The sequence below is a fragment of the Bos grunniens genome, chromosome 18 (genome assembly GCF_055505025.1).
Source record: "Bos grunniens cultivar Pamir isolate PY7600 chromosome 18, Bosgru_T2T1.0, whole genome shotgun sequence".
Lineage (NCBI taxonomy): Eukaryota > Metazoa > Chordata > Mammalia > Artiodactyla > Bovidae > Bos > Bos grunniens.
In genome coordinates, this window is record NC_141182.1 from 37,065,123 (window position 1) to 37,083,118 (window position 17,996).

The 17,996-nt window shown below is 42.7% G+C and overlaps 1 protein-coding gene across 6 annotated transcripts in view; it reads left to right on the forward strand.

The window, feature by feature from the left end:
* WWP2 (WW domain containing E3 ubiquitin protein ligase 2) overlaps positions 1-17,996 on the forward strand; it is a 146,734-nt gene that overhangs the window by 106,998 nt on the left and 21,740 nt on the right. For 5 of the 6 annotated variants that reach the window (XM_086351545.1, XM_086351550.1, XM_086351548.1 and 2 more), the window contains 2 exons: positions 8,513-8,602; positions 17,709-17,883. In XM_086351545.1, the coding sequence (XP_086207671.1) occupies positions 8,513-8,602; positions 17,709-17,883 (265 nt within the window). The remainder of the gene's footprint in view (positions 1-8,512; positions 8,603-17,708; positions 17,884-17,996) is intronic. The other variant, XM_086351551.1, reaches the window with a different exon arrangement.

The following is a 17,996-nucleotide window of genomic DNA, read 5'->3' on the forward strand; positions in this document are numbered from 1 at the left end:
GATAGATATATAAATATAAAATAACATTTTATGTTTGTGTTTGTTTATATTGTAATTACCTCTCTGCCTTTATTAACAGTGCTACAATGAAGTGTTTTCTGTGCATGCCTTTTTGTGTGCATGTTTGTTTCTTTAGGGCAAGCACTCAAACTGGAATTTCTTCTTTGTAGGAGGATGAAGGTTTTTGCTTCTAGTAGATGCTGTCAAATTGCTTTTTGAGTCAGTTCACCAATTCACACTCCCATGAGCATATATAAGCATTCCTGCTAAAGCAAAATTGTCAGATAGTTTTCACTTTGGCCAGTCTGAGGGATGTGAATGGGATGTCTCGTGCTGGTTTACTTTGAATTTTCTTCATTATCCTTGAGATTAAACCGCTTTTTATATTTTTTAAAAATTTGGCTTTTGAGTTTCTTTTCTTGTGAATTGTCTGTTCATGTATTCTTGTCAATTTTTCTGTTTGGCTATCTGTTGTTATAATCTGCAGGATTTCTTAATATGTGCTGGGTACCAGTTGCCTCTCAGTTATGTGCATTGCAAATATTTTCTGTGGCTTGTCTTTAAACATTTTTGTGTTGCTTTTTATTGTACAGGAGTTCAGATTTTAAGTAGTCAAGTTTGTTCATCTTTTTCACGTGCCTTTTGTGTCTTGTCTGAAATACTTCCTTACTCTGATTATGCAAAAATTTTACACGCATACATGACTCTCCCTGACCCCCATGTTTTGTAGATTCTGATATGTACAGTATTTCACATTTAATTTCTTTAAAATCAAGGTGTGATTTACAAGCATTAGAATGTTATAGTTTAATTGGCAGAGTTTTTTGTTTTTTTTTTCTTCCTTGGTGATATGTTAAAAATCTTATAATTGGTGGCATTTTAGATTTAATGAACAATAGTGTATTTTTATTGGAGAAGGAAATGGCAACCCACTCCAGTGTTCTTGCCTGGAGAATCCCAGGGATGGAAGAGCCTGGTAGGCCGCTGTCTCTGGGGTCGCACAGAGTCGGACACGACTGAAGTGATTTAGCAGCAGCAGCAGCCGTGTACTTTTATAATTTTTAAACAATATTTTGTTTATCTTATGCATGTTATTTTTTCCACTCAGCATATTGTAAATAATATTTTAAATGACTGAATATTCATTATAGAATTAACATAATTTACTAATTTTCCATTTTAAAGCATTTAGGTTTTTTCCAGTTTTTCTGTAACATGTTACAACATACTGTGACAGATACACTTACAGCTAAATCTTTGACACATAATTATTTCCTTAGGCTATATCTTCAAAGTAGAATTGCTGAATTAAAGGATGTTCATGTAGTAGAAGTTTTTAACCAAGTTGCAAAATTGCCCTTGGGAGCATATATATCCATTTTTGCTCCTATCAACTATGTCTTTTAAACACTTAAATTTTTTTTTAATTTAAATTTTTTTGGCCATGCTATGCAGCCTGTAAGATCCTAGTTCCTTAGCCAGGAATTGAAGCGGCTCCCCCTGCACTGGAAGCATGGAGTCCTAATGAATGGACCACGAGGAAGTCCCCCACCAACTTTTTTTTTTTACTGGAGAATAATTGTTTTGCATTGTTGTGGTGGTCTCTGCTTCCATAAAGTCGAATCAGTCATAATGATATATATCTCTCCTCTCTCTTGAGTCCCCTTACCCCCCACCCCCTCTGTTCTACCCTTCTAGGTCATCACAGCACTAGGCTGGGCTTCCTGTGTTATACAGCAGCTTCCCGATAGTTATCTGGTTTACGCAATAGTGGATATATATCAGTGCTACTTTCTCAATGTGTCCTACACTCTCCAACAATTTTTTAAAGATGATTTTATTTATTTATTTTTGTCTGTACTGGATCTTCACTGCTGTTTGAGCTTTTCTCTAGCTGTGGTGAGTGGGGGCTACTTTCTAGTTGCAGTACGTGGGCTTCTCATTGCAGTGGCTTCTCCTGATGCAGAACACAGGCTCTCGGGCATGGAGGCTTCGGTGGTTGCAGCATGTAGGCTCAGTAGTTGTGACACCTGGGCTGTGGAGCACAGGCTCAATAGTTGTGACCCATGGGCTTAGTTGCTCCATGGCAAGTGGAATCTTCCCGGATCGGGGATTGAACCCTTGTCTCCTGTGTTGGCAGGTGGATTCTTTACCACTGAACGACCATGGAAGCCCTCTTCAACTATTTTTTAAGAGTGACTATTTTCCTACATTATCAAACTTATCTACAATTTTTTAAATCTGAAAATTTGATTTAAAAAAAAGTTTTTATTTTTTTAGTAGACACCATCTCTAGGACTTGTCTGTAGAAGATGCATCTCTGTGAAAGCATATCTTTTAATGTTGCCATCTTCCATTGAAGGGCTTTGTGGACTTTTCCAAGGCAAAAAAAAAAAAAAAAAAAAGGGATGGTTGAAAAAGGAGGAGAAAAACAGACCTTAATTCAGAGTCCTCAGTAGCTACTACTGTGCCCCACTATGCTTAGAGGGCATAAAGTGCTGGTTGTTGATAGTTTTAAAAAGGGGGTTAGTGTGCTTGGATTTAAAGGAAAGCTCAGTGTTTCAAGAAGGGTTCTGGGGGGAAAGTCTGAGTTTAACATACTTCTTACCCAGTTTATAGAGGACCTCCTGAAGCAATGAAAACAGTGGCGAGGAGATGTGTTCCATTGCACACAGATTTTTGACTCATAATACAGTCTGACAGTGTCCCTACAGAGGAAATAAATCTTATGGTTCACCCAGGAAGTGGCCAGAGCTTGGGGAATAAATGGGATTTGGTTCAGAGTTTAAATTTATTATAGGATCATAACATAAGAAAATATGAATTTCTCGTAATGTTTGCCTGAGGGAAGTTGAATCTCTACATAGGCAGCTTTAAGAATACCTGAATACTTTCAGTATATTTTTCTGAAGTTTAGTTTGTGTCTAAGTAAACCAGCAAGGCATCTTTTGTTTACTGGTGCCTAAGTATTCTAGTAGGACTTTGCTGATGAAGAGAGTGTATTTTGAATGAGAGTCAGCTTCACTAATGCCCAGTGCTTGTGTTAATAAAATTTATTAACAAATTATAAATAATACAAGTTTATAATGCTCTTAGTAAGAATTTGTGATTCATCTCTGATCTTAAACCAAAATACTTGGACTATCAGATTTAAATTCCTTCTCAATTTAATTTGACTCTTGGTGAAACTGTGATTCTGTCCAAACTTACGGGAATCTGACCAAGATGTGTGTTAATCAGGATGGTTGAATATACACTGTAACGGCAAGTAACTGAGAACTGATTACCTGAAGACCTTTTAGGAAACTTTCCACAAGAAAATGTGGTTCAGGTAACCAGACAATTTCCTTTCAGATAACATAGAAATGATTGCATGCCATCCTAATAATGAAATTGAGATTTTCTGCCTTTACCTTTTCAATAAGGATGGTGGTTTGGGGCAGAACTGGGGCATGGAAGAGATACAACTTGTTATTAATACCAAACACAAGGTCGTGTGTTTGATGCACAGTGAGGCCAGACAATACCTAAATGCTATGGTTTGGAGGGCAGAGAAAGGTTTATTGCAGAACCATACAAGAAGATGGGTGGCTTGTGCCCCCTAAAATCCCAAACTCCCCAAAGGGTTTCAGCAAAGCACTTCCAAAGGCAAGATGAGGAAAGGACGTGGTTAGTTGTTGCAGACTTCTTGGTGTTGAATCCTTTGTTCTTGCAGCTGTCCATGTAGGTCAGGTCACGATGTTCCTATAAACCTCCAACAAGACAAATATTATTCTCTGTTCTGGAACTTTTTATATGAATGGACTCTTAAAGGTTGGAACCTTGAGAATGGGCTATCCTGTATATTTCAGACTATATGTAACATTCTTTTACAATAGGTGCAGAGCCAACATGACTAAGCACACAAAGTTTAAAGCAAGAGAAACAGATCTAATATGGAATCAGATGTGCTCTTCCCTATTACAAACTGAATAAAGGACAGTTAAAATCCATAGGAGCAAAGGGAATTTAGGTTTTTTTAAAAAAGTACAGAGATTAATTGAAACTGAAGACTGTGTTTTAAATCCTTTCAAATAGAAAGACCCTGTGTAGTCCATGGTCCAACTGAATGTTACGCATTGAAGGCCAAGGAGCAATGTGTTGGGAAGGGACCTGAATCGAGCTTGGGCTTTTGAACACTGTTTCTGAGAGCATCAAAGGAAGCTATTCAGTGGGAGAGGATGTGACCCACGTGACCAGGATGCAGTATCGAGACCCATGGGTAGTTTCATTGAAAAGCCTTTTAATCTCAGCATGAAGAAGATGCTTATAAGGTTCAGAAACCTAACCCCTGCCAGGGATGCACTGATGAAAGGTCGCTGCCAGTATCACTTTCTTGGCATGGGGAGACCAAACCAAGACAGTCAGAAGGCTTAATCTATGTGGGTCAGCAGCTACAGAGGGGAGAGGAGAATCGGGAGGCTCATTTGATTGACGATAGAATCGACCGACTCTGCCACAGGAATGGAGGGGAGGGATTTGTATGAATTCTGAGGAGCCGTGCAGGTAGGGAGGAGTTGAGAGTTCTCTAGGAAGAGCAGCTAGGCCAGGTCACAGATCAGGGAGGACCCACATGGACATTTAATCCGAGCAGGAGTCCAATTTTAAAAGGAAGAATGTAGATATCAAAAAAAAAAAAGAAAAAGAAAGGTAATGGAAGAAAGGTCTTATTCCTCTTGGTAAGTATTTTTCTAGCTAAGCCAATTGAGAGGGTTCATAGAAGGACACTGAGATTCACCGGGCAATAATAGTGCCTGAAAGAGAGCCTTTCATTTCTAAGGATCAACTGGGATCAAAGACAGGATAGACAGGTCTTGTCTAGGCTTGGGAGGAGCAGCCATAACTCTTGAATATAAGCAAAGAGGACTTCACGCCGATTTCCTTCCTGACAGTGCAGGAAGACCACTGTGTCAATTAAAGGCATTTACTTCATGGAATTTTAAGAACTGTCCCTTCTTCAAATGAAAATAGTAGTCAGAGTATAATAAAACCAAAGTTCTCTCCTTGCCTCACATGAAATAGAAAAGAAGCCAGAAGTTGAGACCACTTACGAGATGAAAGTTATAACAAAAGAATTGTTGAAATAAAGAAAAATGTGTTTTAGCACCTTTTCTCTCCAACTACAACACCACGTATTTTGTCTTTATTCAAGGGACAGCCCCACCCGCCTATTATGGTCAGTTTTCCAAACAGTGACTGCAAAATGAGCAAAGTTGTTTTATTGGGGCTTTTGTGCCACGAAATTGCCAAGGACAGGAAGGATAGAGCTAATTTCTTAGGAAATGCTGAGGAATTCTCGGCTCCTTAAATCTTTATTAGGAGCAAATGTTACGAAAGAGTGGTTTGCTACCCTTGCCTTGAGGAGCTTCCATATTTCAGTACTTATCCTTAAGCCAAATATCTTTCTCAAGACTTTCTTTATTTCCAAATTCAGATGAACAAAGAGAGTATCAAATTTGCTGCTTGATTACCAAGCAGACAGGAAGAATTTGGAGAGGTGGTGTGAAATCATTCTATGTTAGCCTCCTTTGTGGCTGAAAAGTCCCTACTTGATCCCCAGAGATGGGACACTAGCCTCTTGAAACTTGCAATATCTGTTACTCTTTTATCTTTAATTCAAAAGGGCATCGAGAGGGAGAAGAGCTTTAACTTGGCCCTGTGTGTCTTTTCACCTGATCACTTTTGCCAGAAGATTCTCCCCGCTGCTGCTGCTTCTTTTTTTTTTTTTTTTAATTTGGCTATGCTGGGTCTTAGTTGCAGCACTCAGGGTCTATATTTACGGCATGGGGGATCTTTTAGTTCTGGCCTTTTAATAAAATACCAACTAAAGTGCATAGATCTTCCTTTTGCCAGAGCAGGGAGGAGCCAGGGCACTTGGGCCAGGTTACCAGTAACCGCTTCAGCCAGAAGCTGGAGTGGGAACATAATATAGTGTTAGTCACTCAGTCATGTCCAACTCTTTGCGACCCCATGGACTGTAGCTCACGAGGCTCTTCTGTCCATGGGTTTCTCCAGGCAAGAATACTGGAGTGGGTTGCCATTCCCTTCTCCAGGGCATCTTCCTGACCTGGGGATCAAACCTGGGTCTCCTGCTTTACAGGCAGATTCTTTACCATCTGAGCTACAGGGAAGCCCCAGGGAGCGGGAATACCCAGGAGAACAAGTGTCCCCTTGAGGGCATTTTAATCGTGTTTGTAGTACTCTGGTCCTCAAACCAGTAGTGGATCCCTTTTGAGAGGAGGGAATGTGGAACAAGCAGACCTCAGTGCTCCCGGGGGAAGCCTCCTAATGGTGCAAAGTGTGTAGCCTCTTCCTATAGATGATATCTGAGCAAGGGTTTCTGGTGAAAAATGGAGCCTAGAAATGAATGAGGTGGATTTACTGTAATGTCTCCCCAGTCATGATCCTGCAGGGCTCCCTACCTAGACTCCTGTGCTAGGGAGAGCTGTTCATGTTGGGGTGGGTGGTGGAAAGGCACCTGGCACCTTGTCTGCTGGGTTGTGGGTTTCTTATAAGTTCCACTTGCCCTTCCTTTCTTCCTTTCAGGGGTCCATGGTAAAACTCATAGGCTAGAGAGTCTGAGCTGAGTTTTATTTAGCCCCTCTGAGCCTCGGTTTCTTTGATGATGATGGCATGTCCCACCTTAAAGGATGGAGGCAGGACTGAATGAGGTAAAACAGGAGCCTGCAACTCATTGTGGATGCTCTGTGGGTGATGATTACCCCTTCCCATTTTTGCCTTGGAAACCTTGCATGTATCTCTATCTGAATTAGCCTCTGAGAGGCTCATCAGTGGTGTCCATTGATCAGATATGAGAAACGGTATCAAATAAAGCTCATATCTATTTGAGTAGATACACCAGGCTTAGTGATAGAACTTAGGACATTTATTTCAGTATACAGTCAACTCTCTGCTATAACATATGTGTTCCTAGAAATCACCACTGCCAAATCATGCAACAAAAACCACAGGGTTTATGGGAAGAAATGGGTTAAGGACACAACAGACAAAAATTTTTCAGTGACACACACACAAACAAGAAGGTAATAACACAGTGGCAGAGTTTTACACATGTTAAATGGTTGAGATGATAATACACAATAAAGACGCAGGGTTCCACCACAAGACCTGCAGTTTGCTTGTGGAAGCAGATGCCTGAGGATTAGAGCTTGTTGAGTGTTGTCTTAAAGTGGTACAAGAAGGGTTTTCTGAACTCAGACAGGAGTTGTAACACCAGATGTGGGTGAGTATGATATGTAACACGCTCCAAAGTGAGGTAGCAGGTAGATGTGTGTGGTTTTTTGTGTTCCTACAATACTGGGTTCAGCCCAGGGAAGTCTTCTGTGTTCCTAGTATGGTTAGAAGACAAATACATGCACAGCAAACGCAAAATTCACATCATGCTCACGTTCCCTTAAGTATCAAATCACACTGGCATAGACCTATGTCTTTAAAATACGCATTTCAGCAGAACTGACTGTACTAGCTTCCTGGTAAAATCCACCTTCCTCTTGAAAGTGCCCAAAAGTAGAAGTAGATAAAATCAGTGTAAAACATAAAGACTAAGGGACCATTCGCATCCTTTATAAAATGGTAATCATTTTATAAACAAAGATAAATCTTTGCATTCCTTATATGTCGGTTACTGTATTCTGGGTCAGTGGAGTTACTGTCAGACTGTGTTGAATGTGGGAATAACAGGAGTATGGGGATGGGTGGTCCTTTTCTCTGTTTTGTAGTGATTTTGCCTTTGGATCCACTGTTTGGATCATCTGCTACCTTGTCTTTCTGCCATTGGCACAGATGAGCCACCCTCAGCACCCACACACAGAGACAGGGGTGGAAAAGCCAATAAATAGCAGTTTGCTGTGTTTCTTGGTTCATCCAGATCTCTTTTAAAGACCCTCTGTAAGTGAGTCCTGTATTTTAAAAAGAAATGTGATCTTGAATATATATGATGCTAGGAGAACAAGGGGAATTGTATAATTTGTGACGTTAAGAGGTAATAGGTTGCAAGGACTGGAGAGTCCATGGGTGAACTTTAGGTGTGGGGGTCTGTGAATCCCAGAAACTGCACACATTTTTGTTGGTAAGTGCATGGAGAGAAAGAGTCTTCAGCTTTCATTACCTCCCTAAAAGGACCTTTGGTCCTCAAATGGCCAGTAAACAGTGATTTGGAAAAATCCATGGGAATGTAGATTCATAGGGGTTATGTAGGGGAATTTAGCACTATCTGTGGGATATCTAATAACCTTGAGTCGGTAAAGGGGAGTTCTCGTAGTTTTCTCAAGAAGCAGGCATGGGTCCCATTATCAGGGATGGCGTGGAGCTGGTCTGACCAGTGGGTTGGTTTTGCATGTTGTCTTTGATGTTTTCTGTCAAATTAGCCACATCAGTAGTGAAGAACCCCATTGAACCAGGACTTACGCCTTTCACCAGCATGTCTCATGCCTCCCTTGACTTTATTTTGCAGATGGGAGCAGCGAGAGCTCCCCAACGGGCGTGTCTATTATGTTGACCATAACACCAAGACCACCACCTGGGAGCGGCCTCTTCCTCCAGGGTAAGACTTGGACCAATGAGCCCTGAGGCTCTAGAACTGGCACCAAGAGTCCCCCATCGGCTTCTCCACCACTCTGCCACAATCATCTCTCTATTTCCCCCACTCTCCTCCTTTCTCTGTCTCTTTTCCCCTCCTCCCATAGTCCTCCTCTTCTGTGGTCTCTGCTCTCTCATTCCACTTTCCCTTCTCCCTCCATTTGTTGCCTTGGCCATGGGAGTTCTTTTCTTTCTTATTTATTTATTTAACTGCACTGGGTCTTTGTTGTGACATGCAGGATCTTCGACCTTTCTGGTGCATGTGGGATCTTTTAGGTGTATCACGTGGGATCTAGTTCTGTGCCCAGGGATCGAACTCAGGCCCCCTGCATTGGGAGTATGGAGTCTTAGCTACTGGACCACCAACGTAATCCCCTGGCCCTGGGCTTTCTTAAGTGATATTCAGACCCCCATGGCTGTTGGGTTCTGGAGGAAGGAGGGCTTGGGAGGCCTCTGAAGCCATTGGTCTCTCAGTGGCTTCAGACATTTCACCTGCAGAAATAACCTATAGGGTGCAGTTTTCAGTTTCAGCAGATGTAGCGAAGTATAGGGACATTTATTCTGGGTCCCTCGACTGCTTTTCCTACCCACTTTAATTCTGTTCTCATTTCTTAGGACATACCAGGATATTTAGAGCATCTATGGGGGGAATAGAGTGCACAAGGAAGCCAAGATAGAGAGGGTGTTGATGAGTTTCGCAGCACCCTGCGTCCCGCCAGCCCCCGGAGACAGTGTGCTGTGGTGTTCGGCTGGGCTTTGTGAGAACGCAGCTAAGTTCTCCAAAACCCGAGGATAAGTGAGGCTTCCAAGTAAGGGAAGACTGTCCAAGTTCAAGGAGAAGGGGTTTGGTTCCTTGCCTGCCAGGGACAGAAAGTTCTTTCCACATGTGTCTCCCAGTCCTGAGAGCTTTTGAAAGGGAATGTATTCTGCTCTCAGGAAAGAATCACCAGTAGAATAGCTATGAAGGCCTCCTATGCAGAACATGAACACTGACTTCCTCTTCTGAAGCTGGTGGAGGGAGAGGCTGTCAGAGTGGACAGGGAGAGCCCTGTGCTCTGTTTGTTCACCTGTCAGGCGTGTGCTGGGCAAATACCACCCCATTTCCCAGTCCTACAGGTTTCCATGTGTGGACTGCTTTTACTTTCAGTTTCCCTAGTAGAATGCTTGTGTTTTCCTTTCCTTCCTTGTCCTTGTGGAAGTCACACTCGTAATCCACCATCCTTAGTTCTCACGGCTCCCCCTTCTCTTTTCTTAAACGAAGGAAACCTCGTTTATTTTATTTTTTCTAATATTTATCTGGTTGTGTCAGGTCTTAGGTGTGTTACGCGGGATCTTTCATTGCGGCACACAGACTCTCTACTTGTAGTGCACGGGCTCAGTTGTTCCACGGCATGTGGGATCTTAGTTCCCCAATCAGGGATCAAGCCTGCATCCCTTGCATTGCAAGCCGGCTTCTTAACCACTGGACCACCAGGGAAGTCCCTGTTTTCTCCTTTGATTTAAAGTCCAAGGAACTTACCAAAGTTAAACGTTGACTTCTTAGAAAAAAGATTAAACATTTTATTATGGAAATTCTAGAAATATTCATATTGAAGTTTTCAAATGTGCACAAAGAATCCCCACACCCTCAACACCTAGCTGCAATAATTATCATCTCAAGGCCATCCTTGTTTCATTTGTACCAGGAGTTGGCAAACTGTGGACCTGTTGGCAAAATCCACCTGCCACCTGTTTTCATAAATGAAGTTTTATTGGAACATAGCCCCTCTCATTTGTTTACTTACGGTCCATGGCTGCTCTCATGCTCATTGGGAGAATTGAATAATTGTGACACAGACTGTATAGCCAGCAAAGACTAAAATATTTACTTTGCAACCGTTCGTAGAAGACATATGCTAACTCCTGCTCTGTCATCCTCGTTTGCCCCTCCCCCACCCCATCTTAGATTATTTTGAAGCAAATCCCAGACATCATGTTATTTTATCCAAATTTCAGTATACATGTCTAAAAAATGTTCTCTTTTAAAAGTAAAACCACTGTATTTTTAAGTGTTTACCTACTACCATCAAATACCCAGTCAGTAGTCAGATTTCTCCAATTGTCTCACAAATTAATCATCAACTTTTAACAGGATGTGTTGCACGCTTGTACTTTGTGTGTTTACAGCACATAAAACTCTTTAAGTGTGCTGGTTGCTTGCCTCTTAACCTCTCTGGTTTATAAGTTACGGAAGCCTTGACCTGGTGAACGTATGATGATATCTAAATGAAGATATTTAATAGTGTCTTCTAAGAATGGCTGAGGATTTACTCTTGTTTAAGTGTTGAGGTGGGATACTAGAGCCAGCTTTCTTATTTTCGAGAGAGTTACAATGATATTTTAAGAAAAAGATTCATTTATTTACTCTTGGCTGTGCTGGGTCTTTGTTGTTGTGTGTGGGCTTTCTCCAGTTGGGACGGGAGTGGGCCACTCTTGTGGGGCACAGGCTCTGGGTGCTCGGGCTTCAGTAGTTGCAGCATGAGGTCTCCGTACTTGTGATGTGAGGGCTTAGTTGCTCTGTGGCCTGTGGGATCTTCCCGGACAGGGATCAAATCGGTGTCTCCTGCATTGCAAGGTGGATTCTTAACCACTGGACCACCAGGAAAGCCCTGTAATGTTTTATTGGCTCAGCTCTGTGCCCTCTATAGCCCATGAGTTCTTCCTGAGCTTTAGGCCCTTTGAACTCCTGGCACTTAGTTCTACGATGTAGTAGGGAACCTGGAGAGCACAGAATGCTCAAGCTTTCACTGCTAATTAATGGGAGAAGTTCTGCTCTAGGGAAGTATTGCCATGGTGCGAGCAATCTTGAAACTACAGATGGAGCCACTGCATTGTATCAGCAGTCCTAGTCATCCAGGAGTGAGACTGAGCCGAAAGATTCACTTTATTGTCTGTCCCCTCTGTCTGACCCATGGGACTCTTGTATAAAGACCAGTCGTTTACATGTTTTATCCTCACATTGAGAATCATTATTCCAGTTAGAATAAAGGTTGAAATGCATATTGTTCTAACTTGTTCATAGCTTACAAAAGCTCTTGCCACTTAATAATACCATATGTGTTCCCCGGTGGCTCAGAGGATAAAGCACCTGCCTGCCATGTGGGAGACTTGGGTTCGATCCCTGGGTTGGGAAGATCCCCTGGGGAAGGAAATGGCGGCCCACTCCAGTATTCTTGCCTGGAGAATCCCATGGACAGAGGAGCCTGGTGGGCTGCAGTCCACAGGGTCGCAAAGAGTCAGACACGACTGAGCGAGTTCACTTCACTAAGAGAGTAGCAGATGACACCACCCTTATGGCAGAAAGTGAAGAGGAACTAAAAAGCCTCTTGATGAAAGTGAAAGAGGAGAGTGAAAAGGTTGGCTTAAAGCTCAACATTCAGAAAACGAAGATCATGGCATCTGGTCCCATCACTTCATGGCAAATAGATGGGGAAACAGTGGAAACAGTGTCAGACTTTATTTTTGGGGGCTCCAAAATCACTGCAGATGGTGACTGCAGCCATGAAATTAAAAGACACTTACTCCTTGGAAGGAAAGTTATGACCAACCTAGACAGCATATTGAAAAGCAGAGACATTACTTTGCCAACAAAGGTCCGTCTAGTCAAGGCTATGGTTTTTCCAGCGGTCATGTATGGATGTGAGAGTTGGGCTGTGAAGAAAGCTGAGCACCGAAGAATTGATGCTTTTCAACTGTGGTGTTGGAGAAGACTCTTGAGAGTCCCTTGGACTGCAAGGAGATCCAACCAGTCCATTCTAAAGGAGATCAGCCCTGGGTGTTCTTTGGAAGGAATGATGCTAAAGCTGAAACTCCAGTACTTTGGCCACCTCATGCGAAGGGTTGACTCATTGGAAAAGACTCTGATGCTGGGCGGGATTGGGGGCAAGAGGAAAAGGGGACGACAGAGGATGAGATGGCTGGATGGCATCACCAACTCGATGGACGTTAGTTTGAGTGAACTCCGGGAGTTGGTGATGGACAGGGAGGCCTGGTGTGCTGTGATACATGGGGTTGCAAAGAGTCGGACACGACTGAGCGACTGAACTGAACTGAACTGAAGAGAGTAGATCTTAAAAGTTCTCATCACAGGAAAAAAGAATTGTAACCATGTGCAGTGACAAATGTTAACTACACTTACTGTGGTGATTGTTTTGCAATATATACAAATATTGAATCTTTATGTTGTAAAGATAAAACTTAAACCTATTATAATGTTACATGTCAATTAGATCTCAGTTAAAAAAAAAAAGCAACCAGTGATTTTATCCAGGAGCAAAAAGTGTTGGACCTGGTAATTCATATGAGTGCAATGATTTGTCTTCAGACACTGTTAGGTGGTTCTCAGACCAGAGGTGAGCAGGGGGAATAGGCACTATAGAGCATGGTGTTGGGGACCACTGTCACAGAGGACTCCAACTTGGTCTTTAAGAAAGGCTAGGGGTGGACTTCCGTGAAAAGAGGAAGGTGATCCAGGTTAGGGAAACAGTGTGAATGTGAAAGGTGCATTTAGGGAATGATACATGGAGCAGTTTTGGTGGAGTGTAGGGTTTGTGTGAAATAGCAATGATCAAAGTATGTCTAGTAAGGCCCTAGGGTTTGGTGCAGTTGCCCCCTGGAATCAAACAGCATGAAAGGGCCTCCAACTGCTGCTCTGTTTTTATCGATTGTAATTCTGCATAAGATTTCACCTGCTATCAAGGGTGTGATTATGCTGTTTGACAGTCTGAAATTCACCAATGCAGAGGACTTCTAGTTAAACATATGGATCAAACATGTTTATTTCCATTTCTTCTTGAAAACCCACTAAAATGGCAATAAAAGTTATTTTAAAAAGTATAATGATAAAGGCATGGAAGAGGAGAAAAAGCATATGGGAGATTGTAATCAAAGTTTAGTTGTTGGTAGAACTGAGAAAGCTGAAACCCAAGCTTCCAGTGTGGGGTTTCCACCCAAAAGACAGCCAGTCTGCACCATGGAGCCCTAGAAAGCCTCAGCCTTCAGGGACATACGGGGTATGTGTAAGTGAATGTGTTATGTGTAATGAGACTGAAAACCTAAAGTTTAAAACTTGTGCAGGGAGCAGCTAGATTCCTAGGTTGTCAGCCATCACTCCCAACCTCCTGCCACACATGTGTGCACACACACACACATGCAACCACATGGCTGCTGCTAGTGTAAGAAGTTCCTGGTAGAATAGAACCAGTGTGGCGAACATGGTCATAGCTGAAGGCAGAGATGAACTCAGGAAAAAGGGATTAAGTGAGAATGCTATTCTCAGGGAAAATATTGGAAAGTTTTTTTTTTTTTTTTGCTGGGGTAGTGACAGGTGGTTCAGTTGGTAAAGAATCTGCCTGCAGTGAGGGAGACCTGGGTTCGACCCCTGGGTTGGGAAGATCCCTTGGAGAAGGGAATGGCTACCCACTCCAATATTCTGGCCTGGAGAATCCTATGGACTGTATAGTCCATGGGGTCACAAAGAGTCAGACACGACTGAGGGATTTTCCCTTTCACTTTCTTCAGTGACCAGTCTAAGGGGAGAAAACTATAGATCATGATATTTGAGGATCTTCAAGTGAAACAAGTGACCAAATTCAGAAATCAGCTTTTAGACATGTTAGCACTCAGGAGGATTGATATAAAGCCATCATCAGATATGCAGGGTTTCAAAAAATTAACTTTGGTCCATCCTCTCTCAGAAACTCCTAGCTGTTTTCTTCCACCAGACAAGAAGAAACAGAGAAAGAAATCGTGAGATGCAGGACACAGGAGACTGACTCAGCTCAGGGGCCATGAGGAAGATGAAGGAGGATGACTTAGGACAGGAATGTAGAGCAGGCCTGGAGAAAAGGGTGCTGGACAGATGAGGCCAAGAGTTAAGTGACCCTGGTGGCACCTGCCCTGTCAAGAGTCTGGGGCTGAATTAGTGGCAGGTCCTTGAAGTCCAAGCTGAATAAAACATGCAGTTCTTAACTCTAGAGAAAAAGAAAAAGTTGTACAAGTAAGGATGTGTATGTATAGTATTCTAGAAAGTTATAATCCAAACCCCAAATATTGATTTAATGATGCTTTTCTAAATTGGGAGGACAGGAAAGGAGAGAGCTTTGTGTGTGTTAGCTGGTAGGGTACAAGAACTAATTCTTCAGCTTTGAGAGTGGCAAGTCCATAGTAATCTCTGACTTGGCAGAAATCAAGAAGTTATGCAGTAAGCATTTATTTAGAAGATACAATCAAGAGTTGAAGGTAATTGTTGCCCCCGGGAAGCAGAATTCAGCAATGGGGAGGAGGGCAGGAGACACTGGATTTCATTGTCTCTCCTGTAGTACTGTTTGTGTTTCAAACTATAGATACATGATTCCTTTGCTAACAACTAAAAATAAATAAAGATCACCAGTTGGGAGAATTTATGAGAAAGGTGGGAAGGTTCCAGGTTATTGTGAGCCTTAAATACTAATATGACAGTTTGACTCCAGCATTTCATAAAGGGTCAGTCTGCTGGGGTTACCGTGATGGTAGTTTATGGGCTGGATTGCATGGGAAGGTTCATTCAAGGATACTTGGACATGAAAATGGAAAGTCAAGGACAGGGAGACAAAATAAAAAGAAGCCCTGAGGCTGAGCGGCTTACTGACATCAGTGGGAAAGGGAAAGTCAGGAATGATGGTGTGGTTGCATTCCTGGGTGGTGGACTGATGGAAGGAAGACTGTGGAAGATTCAGGTGTGGGGCGAGAATGATGGTGTTTAGGTGAATCCAGAGTGATGGCTGATCATGAAAGCAAGGCAGTCCAGCAGGCGGAATCCATGCGCAATCCAGGAACGGGCCTTGGGAGGTGAAGAGAAGCCAATTTTAGGGAGCCTTTCAGTTTGAAAGAATCATTGAAGAGGTGGCAGCAAAAGTCAGCTAGGAGGCTAACCCTGAAAGCTGAGGAAAGTATCAGTCAGCCCAAAGCATTATAGTCTTGTGAGTAAGACCAGAATTCAGAGATGGTGTGAGAAGGTAGTCAGGGAACAGAGACCCTCTGACACTTTGGAATCATCCAGTGTGATCCATTGTGGGTTCCTTTTTTCACTGGGTGAATCCTGTTTTCTTCAGTAGTATCTCCATCTTATCTTCTTGAAACTCCTTTTCTCCCCCTTCTCGTTTCAGACTTATAATGGAAAATTCAGGCATACACCAAATTTGAGAGAATAGTACAATGACTCCCTTGTAACCATGGCCTGGTTCTAACAGTTAGTAAGATTTTGTTTCATCTGACCTCCCACTCTTTAGGGGAGGCAACTGATGAATTGTCAAGCAAGTCCCAGTCATCCTATCCTTTGATCTATAAATACACCACATATGCCTCTAACAGATGAGATTAAAAAAAAAAATCAGAATACCATTATCCCAACATAATTAGCAGGACTTCTGTTACCTCATGTCACGTGCAGTCTGTGTTCCATTTCCCCCGATTGTCTTAAAAACATTTTCACACTTGCTTTGTTTGAATCAGATCCAAACTCAAGATCAACACATTGCTTTTGGCTGATAATCTCATAAGTCTCTCTTAATCTGTAAGTTCCTTCAACCTTTTCTTTTTTTTTTAAAACTATATATTTGTTGACTATCTTGAACATCTGTCTTGTAGAAATTCTCACATAATGAATGTGGCTGATTGTGATTCCTGGTGTGTGTTACATGCTCCTTTATTCCTTATCTTTCCTGGCAAATTGGTCATTAGATGTGGAGGCTTCATTAGATTTAAATTCATTTTTTAAAAATTGAAATATAATTTACACACAGTGAGATAAACAGATCTCTGTTATGCAGTTCACTGAGTTTTGGCAAATGCATACATTCATGTCACGCACACTCCATCAAAATGTAAAACGTTTCTGTTACCCTGCTTTCTTACTTTCTTTTGATCACTTCTTCACCATATATGTGGAAATCAAGCTACACCTACCAAGCACAGCTGAGAATTTTCACTTCCTGTTCTAGCCCTGCCTTGCCCATGGATATTTTAGCGCCAACTTTGGAAGATTGCTTCCTCATTAAAGATAACATGGAGAGTCCTGCTGTCTTTTGCACCAACTCTTCCTATGACCAGTCAATATATTTTTGCTGGCATCTTATGTCAGGACAATTTCAGTTGCAAGGAAGAAAAATTTGGATCTAAATTGGCTTGAATAATGAAGAGATTTCACTGCCTCATGATCCTGAAAATTCTAGACATAGATCCTGGTTTCAAGGGAACCATGATCCAGTGGTTCAAACGGTATCCCCAGGGGACTGGCTTTTCCCCCCCCATTTTTCTGCTCTGCCATCCACTGGGTCAACTTCATATTGTGTTTGGGTCCAGGATGTTAGCCAGTCCCAGGACTGCATGCTTTCTCAATCACATCTGGCAAGGAAGACTACATTTTTCCCACTGTAAGTACTAAAAATTATGAGATTCACCCTGATTGGTTTGACATAGGTCACATGCCCACTCCTGGTCCAGTCAGCCATTCAACTCCAGGGTCAGGAGTATAGTCAGCTGCTGCAGAGCCACTTGGATCTCTGACATGAAATCCAGGGGCTGTTGGTAGAAGAGACTGGTTGGGGCTTCCCTGGTGGTCCAGTGGTTAAGACTTCATCTTCCAGTGCAGAGCATGTGGGTTTGATTCCTGGTCAGGAAGGTAAGATCCCACAGGCCTCATGGTCAAAAACCCAGAACATAAGCAACAGAAGCAATCTTGTATCAAATTCAATAAAAACTTTAAAAATAGTTCACATTAAAAAAAAAATCTTTAAATGTTAAAAAAAAAAAAAAAAAAGATTGAGATCGGTTGCTGCAGGGGCAACCACAGATGTCTGTTAGAATCATCCTGGCCCCCAGAGCATCCGTGACTGGGCCCCACCTGCCTCTGCCTCCCTGGAGCAGCCAAGCTCCTGGACCAGACCCTACACCAGACCTTTCCTCGCCATCCTCCTTGCCAGCCTGCCCAGTTTCTCTGTGTGAGCGTAGGGGTGAGGTGGTCACCGTGTTCACTCGGAGCTTGATGTTTTCAGCTGGGAGAAACGCACAGACCCCCGAGGCAGGTTCTACTACGTGGACCACAATACCCGGACCACCACATGGCAGCGCCCCACAGCCGAGTACGTGCGGAACTACGAGCAGTGGCAGTCCCAACGCAACCAGCTCCAGGGCGCCATGCAGCACTTCAGCCAAAGATTCCTCTACCAGGTGAGACGCAGGGGCCGGCCACAGGTGGAGGGCGAGCCTCCTGGCGCTATGAAACAGGCAGCTTCACCCATTCTCCTTCCACCTGTTCGGTTGAGTAGGGAAAACAGTGGGTA